The 7,320-nt window shown below is 47.5% G+C and overlaps 1 protein-coding gene across 1 annotated transcript in view; it reads left to right on the top strand.

The window, feature by feature from the left end:
- LOC138192515 (cadherin-6-like) overlaps positions 1-6,387 on the top strand; it is an 83,316-nt gene extending 76,929 nt beyond the window's left edge. Inside the window, exon 12 of the mRNA XM_069139956.1 lies at positions 3,128-6,387. Within this exon, the coding sequence (XP_068996057.1) occupies positions 3,128-3,669 (542 nt within the window). The 3' untranslated portion in view covers positions 3,670-6,387. The remainder of the gene's footprint in view (positions 1-3,127) is intronic.
- The last annotated feature ends 933 nt before the right edge of the window (positions 6,388-7,320 follow it).

Here is a 7,320-nt window from a genome sequence, read left to right as displayed (position 1 = left end):
GAAAACACCTGGTGGAACATCTAATAAGGTTTCCTGGCAACAGATCAGTAACATGGAAATCACTGCATGGGCTCAGGAACACTTGTGAAAACCATCGTCTGTGAACACAGTTCATCGCTGCGTCCACAAATGATGTTAAAACTCTCCAAAGAAGAAACCAGATAGAAACATGATCCAGAAACACCGCCGCCTTCTCTGGACCGAGATCATTGAAGATGGACTGAGGTGAAGTGGACAACTGTCCTGAGGTCTGACGGATCACAATCTGAGATTCTGTTTGGAAATCATGGACGCTGCATCCTCCAGGTTAAAGAGGAGAGGGACCATCCAGCTTGTTATCAGCTCAGTTCTAAAGCCAGCATCTGTGATGGTACAGGATGCATTAGTGCACATGGCATGGGTAGCTTGAACATCTGGAAGGAAGCATTAATGCTGAATGATATATTCAGGTTTTGGAGCAACATATGCTGCCATCCAGACAACGTCTCTTTCAGGGAAGGTCTTGTTTATTTCAGCAGAACAACGTCCAACCACATTCTGCACGTATTCCAACAGCATGGTTCTCTAGTAGAAGAGTCCTCTGATAAACTGGCCTCCTGCAGTCCAGACCTGTCAATCATTGAAAACATCTGGAGCATCAGGACATGAACAATACAATAAAGGAGACCCTGAACTGTTGAGCAGCTGAAATCCTCTATCAGGCCAGAATGGGACCACATTTCACTTTCAAAACTCCAGAAACTGGTCTCCTCAGTTCCCCAACGTTTCCAGAGTGTTGTTAAAAGAAGAGTTGATGCAGCTCAGTGGTGAACATCATCCTGGAACAACTTTATAGAGACGTGATGCTGCATCAGATTCAAAATAAGAAGATATTTAATAAAACAAAATTTCTCCATTTCAAATTTGATATGTTGTCTTTAGTGTATCTGCCATAAAATATGGGTTTATGTGATTTGTAAATCATTGCATTGTGATTTTATTTACATCTTACACAGCGTCCCAACTGTTTTTGGAAACATGGTTGAATTTAGTTGCATACTGAAGTGTACAATATAAAGATACATTTCTTCTTCAGTGAACTAAAACATGTTGTCAACACAATTGATAAGGAAGTTTCAAAGATGTTTAGATTGAAGGAGACTGATGTGGTGCAGTGAGAAGCACTTCCACTAACTCCAGCAGTTGTTCACCACAGGCCAGATGACGATCACAACACTGCCTTCAGCTGAATGTGAGAAAACACAAATTCAACTCGGACAAAACCAAAAGAAAATGTATTCAGACATTTATTTCCAGCAGACAGAAGAACAATCAGTGATCTCTGAAGAAATCCTGTTCAGTGTTCAATATGTTAATGAGAGGAGCTGCAGGCTGCAGTGTTTTACTGCTTGTATTCATATTCATAATCACCTCAACAATCACATCACAGCTCGGTTTATTCCTTTATACCCCCCCCCCCCCCCGAGCCCTCTGAAATCAGGCTGCGGTCCTCTCTGTCCTCTCTGTCCCCTCTCTCCTCTCTGTCCTCTCTGTCCTCTCTGTCCCCTCTCTCCTCTCTGTCCTCTCTGTCCCCTCTCTCCTCTCTCCTCTCTGTCCTCTCTGTCCCCTCTCTCCTCTCTGTCCTCTCTGTCCCCTCTCTCCTCTCTGTCCTCTCTGTCCTCTCTGTCCCCTCTCTCCTCTCTGTCCTCTCTGTCCTCTCTGTCCTCTCTGTCCCCTCTCTCTCTCCTCTCTCCTCTCTCCTCTCTCTCCTCTCTGTCCCCTCTCTCCTCTCTGTCCCCTCTCTCCTCTCTGTCCCCTCTCTCCTCTCTCCTCTCTGTCCTCTCTGTCCTCTCTGTCCCCTCTCTCTCTCCTCTCTGTCCTCTCTGTCCCCTCTCTCCTCTCTGTCCTCTCTGTCCCCTCTCTCCTCTCTGTCCTCTCTGTCCTCTCTGTCCCCTCTCTCCTCTCTCTCCTCTCTGTCCTTTGTCCTCTCTGTCCCCTCTCTCTCTCCTCTCTCTCCCCCCATGTCCCCTCTCTCCTCTCTTTCTCCTCTCTCTCTCCTATCTCCTCTGTCCTCTCCTCTCTCTCCTCTCTGTCTCCTCTCTCTCTCCTCTGTCCTCTCTGTCCCCCCATGTCCCCTCTCTCTCCTCTCTCCTCTGTCCTCTCCTCTCTCTCCTCTCTGTCCCCTCTGTCCCCTCTGCTGTCCTCTGTTTACAGTTGCATTATCACTCTGAATCTTACTCGGCTGAATGATATCATCTTGACGCGATAGTTTCATGTTGTGTCTTTTATTATCGGTTCATTACAAAGTGAACTGCAGGTGGTGAAGCCGTGACATCACACCTGTATGTCCCACTCGCTGCTTACCTCACATCTCTGCTGTCACTCACAGCGTTTCTAAAGCTCTCTCTCCTCTGAGCTCTGACTCTCCATCGCCCACAGCGACAAGCTCCTCCCTGATGTGTGGAGTGATGAGGTCGAGCCTCCATCTGGAATATTAACTCTGTACATGTTCTACGTTCACATCATCCACGCTGAGCAATACCTGGAGCTGTCCGTCACTCCATAACCAGTGATGGTGCACACGGTCTTCAGCCGTAACCATAGTGATGGTGCACACAGTCTTCAGCCGTAACCATAGTGATGGTGCACACAGTGCTTTTATTATTATAACTTGAATTACTTTAGCTGTCCATTGTAGAGATCACAGCCACATGGACACACTGGAGATCAAACAGAGGACATGTGACAGGGAGACGTTCTTTATCAAACACTGGTACCGCTGGCTGTGGAGGGTCCAGAGAAGACAGGTGTTCTGATGGTCGTCACGGTGCTTCTGTCCACTGTTTTCACTCCTCGAATCACCAAATGTTGTTAAAGCTGATTATTATTCACTTCTGGACAACAGAACTTGAACTTTGACTGAAGAGAACTGACATGAACAGGAAACATGAGCTCAGAGCAGCAGGTGGTGCTGAGCATGCTCAGTAGAAGCTCCAGAGAGGTGTGTGGATGAATGAAGTGTTCATGATCCACCTGTCTGAGCTCCACCATGAATTCTCCTCATCGGTCATGACCTCTAACACAAAGAGAAGCTGTCGTGTTGATGACTTGCTGTCGGTCTAACCCCGCCTCTCTCCCGTCTCCACAGTGATCGTGGTTCTGTTCACGGCGTTGAAGCGCCAGAGGAAGCAGGAGCCTCTGATCATTTCCAAAGAGGACGTGCGGGACAACGTGGTGAGCTACAACGATGAGGGCGGCGGTGAGGAGGACACGCAGGCCTTCGACATCGGCGCTCTGAGACACCCGGACGCCGCCCTGGAGGAGTCCTCCAAACAGAGGCGGGACATTGTGCCGACAGACACCCTGCTGTACCCGCCACATCTCCGCCCTGCCCCCGCCGCCCCCGGCCTCATCCTGCCCCCCGTCGGCATGGCGTCCCGGGATAACGGGGACGTTTGCGAGTTCATCAACCAGAGAGTGCTGGAGAACGACTGTAACCCGACGGCGCCGCCCTACGACTCGCTGGCCACCTACGCCTACGAGGGTGCCGGATCGGTGGCCGAGTCGCTCAGCTCACTGGGCTCCGCCTCTTCGGAGGCGGAGCAGGATTACCACTACCTGAGTGACTGGGGGCCCCGCTTCAGGAAACTAGCCGACCTGTACGGGGCCGAGGACAACGACTTCTCCTAATGATGACGGAGCACGCTCACTTCATGTCAGAGACGGTTCAGAGACACCCTGCAGGGACGAGGACGACAAAGACGGTTCAGAGATACTCTGCAGGGACGAGGACGACAAAGACGGTTCAGAGACACTCTGCAGAGACGAGGACGACAAAGACGGTTCAGAGATACTCTGCAGGGACGAGGATGACAAAGACGGTTCAGAGATACTCTGCAGGGACGAGGACGACAAAGACGGTTCAGAGACACTGCAGGGACGAGGACGACAAAGACGGTTCAGAGACACTCTGCAGGGACGAGGACGACAAAGACGGTTCAGAGACACTCTGCAGGGATGAGGACGACAAAGACAGTTCAGAGATACTCTACAGGGACGAGGACGACAAAGACAGTTCAGAGATACTCTACAGGGACGAGGACGACAAAGACGGTTCAGAGACACTCTGCAGGGATGAGGACGACAAAGACAGTTCAGAGATACTCTACAGGGACGAGGACGACAAAGACGGTTCAGAGACACTCTCCAGGGATGAGGAGACACCCTGCAGGGACAAGGATGACATCAACTACCCTGCTTGTCAGAGGAAGGCTGCTGATCAGCTGGAAGAACAGATGTGTGGCAGATGTTAACTCCATCAGAGGATGTTTAGGATCCACATACGACCTTTGACCTGCCTTCACTGCACCCTGATCCAGTCCGTTCATGTGTTTCTGTGAAAGAAGTAGTGGATGAAGAAATGTACAAGAAGCAGCCCAAAAACCTTCAGCTCCACCAGAGAACCTGTTCAGAACCAGAACCGGTCTTTTAGTGCTGATTGGACGTTAAATCCGTCCCGGGTCTCTGAATGACTCCTCTGCAGTGTTTTTGTGGCGTTCAAAGCAAACTGAATGTTTGGAACCGGGTCAGTCAACAGGACCCGACGGGACCAGAACCGCAGAGCGCCGCAGAAATGAAGTGAGCGAACACGTGTTCTGTTTCACTAAGTGTCCTTCGCTGCCCGTCCAGCGGAGACGTGAGCAGCCGATGACTCCTGATGCTTTCTGTCTCTTTTCCTGTCTTGTAAAAATCACCATTCCAGAGAAGTTCTGACGGATCCTCGCCGGAAAAGCTCCATCGGACACGGAGCAGGAAGAGGAACGCTCGGTGGATGGATGCACTGATTTCTTTCTGATGCAGCTTTTACTTGTTTTTTTGTTGTTTTTTTTACACGCTGCACACAAAAACAAAAGATAAATGTTCACAGCAGCATTTCCAGGTTTTATCTTGATTATCTGTATATTGTGTCAGAACTGTGGTTGAACTGAGTTTTATTGGAAGTACTTCTACAAACCTTTCATTTCACTATTTTCTGTAACAAAATACAACTTCAGATGTCAGACAGAATATTTCTGCAGCCTTCACAGTCGGGTTTCACTTTCTATTCAAAAACACGACGGCTCAAAGTGAATTTCTCAGACTGCAGACTCAGCGAGCTGTTCGTCAGATCAAATCAAATCACTTCAACTACAACGTCACAATGTTAAAGGCCTCGTTTGTGGATTATTCTCCATGAAATAATCTCCATGTCTGCAGCGTCATTTAGTCCACTGATGTGGTTATGCTGTCTTGATTCGTTCTCACTGCAGAAAACTGGAGACCGAACCAGAGCCAACAGGAGCATCAGCGGGACATAAATGATGCTAACGTTGCTCCTGTCTGCTGGACGTTAGCTGTCTGCCAACACAAGCACAACAACAACAACGTGATGAGGTTTCAGAAATTCTGCATTTCTTGCTTAGAGTAGACTGATACCACTGTCATGCCTGTACAGTAGATATGAAGCTACCGCAAGCTTAGTTTAGCTTAGCTTAGCTTAGCTTAGCAGAAACACTGAACAAATGCAACAGGCAGCTTGACCCTCCCATCAGATAATCTAATCAAATGTTTCAATACAAAAATTGAAAGCTAAAAGCAACTTCCTGGACTCTCAGCTGGTTACCATGGCAACTCGTTTCGACAACAAAATTCTGAAGTGGCTATAAAAGCAATGCATGCAGATACAGTGAACTCCGTTAACATGACGATAACAGCTGCAGCTTGAAGGTCTTTCAGTGACATCACCTTCATATTAATTCCTGCTCAGTTTGAAGTTACGATTCAGATGTTTTTCCAGCTCAGACGTTATTAACTGTTTTGTGTGAGACAACAAAGAAGAAAGTCTCCTCCACATGTTTATTAGTTTCAGCACAGCCTCGTGTTCATTTCAGACGACAAGTTCACTTTTAACGTTGTGATGAACCGACTCTGGAAGGCCGTTCTTACTTTGATGTCACAAATAACTGAAGCTCAAGGTCGAGAATGAGTCACATTCTGAAGAAAACATCTTAAACATGAGGGAACGGTGCAGTTTCATGGTTCACTGATGTTTTAGTTCCTCCGATTTGATATCAGGACTTTGTATCGTGTGTTTCTGCAGTTTGAGTAAAAGCAGCAGTTTGTTCCAGTCGTGTTTTGTGGCCTTGCTCTGAAGGCTTCAAACACAAATATCCAAATATTTCATTCTTTTGTACCAAATATTTATAGGACATAACAATGACATTCTTGGAAGGAGAAAAGAAACTGTCACTGTTTTTAATGTAATTTTGAAGATGTGAACTGTCTGTGGGCAGTCTGCTGTTCGTACAAGATGATGTATTATCAAGTTGTTTAATTTGATCGAAATAAACTTTTCCAGTGAAAGTGTAACCTGGTTTGGAATAAATGTCCGACACCCTCTTTTCCAGACTGCATGTTTCAGATCAGGACTCTTCAGAACAGTCCAATGTTTGGTTCTGATCCGTTCTGGTTGCTTTCAGCTGTGTGTTTTGGCTCCTGATCCAGGTGGAGGATCTGAAACTGAGACAGAGCTTTAAAACACTGGGCAGCACGTTTTGCTGCAGAGTTCCCTGACAGTCTCTCCCACTGTGAATTTGACTATTAATGAATCAGTCCAGCAGATTACAGGATCACTCGTCACCATGTTTTTTGGTTTCTTGACATCATTGCTGTGTATTTCAGTTGAAGTGAAATGTGGCGTACACAGTGACCCGTTAGCCTGGAGGACGTTGGGTCTCACCCAACGGCTCTGAACCTGGACACCACAAAACTACATGTTGTAATAATAACTTCTGTTCCCTGAAGGAGAGGAAAGTCCAACACAGGTAATATTCACGCCCCGTCTCCACACATCTACCTCTGTCACCACAGTCATCCTTCAGCTCAGGTGGTCCTGATGTGCAGCGGAGAAACATGATTTAGTCCATTCACTCGGTTTATTACTGAATCAGTCAAAGGTAGATAAACGCTTCACAGTCCATTGAGAAAGCCACTGTCGAACCTCAGGTCTCCCTCAGAGCTCCTCCCCCTTCCTCTCGTTCTCTCTCTGTTTCTCTGATTGGCTACAGGTGTGTTGGGGGCGGAGCCACCAGCTGCACCTCATCCCAGTAATCAGGACCTCTACATGTACTCAGTAGATGGTTGTTTCCAGCCTGATCTTTGCTCAGTTTGATACGCTCTTATTTGTTGACTTCACAGTGACTAATTATTTTCTCTGTCTCCGTGTCCTCTTATTCCTGCGTTGACTCCCTCACCTGCTGCCCACCTTCAGTTATTGATATTCAGTTTCACTGTGTTCCCCAG

Source organism: Embiotoca jacksoni, unplaced genomic scaffold, assembly GCF_022577435.1.
Source record: "Embiotoca jacksoni isolate LCO1_2020_lvr unplaced genomic scaffold, fEmbJac1.0.p SCAF_88, whole genome shotgun sequence".
NCBI lineage: Eukaryota > Metazoa > Chordata > Actinopteri > Embiotocidae > Embiotoca > Embiotoca jacksoni.
Note: the sequence above shows the minus strand (reverse complement) of the source record. Positions and strands in the feature narration are given on the sequence as shown.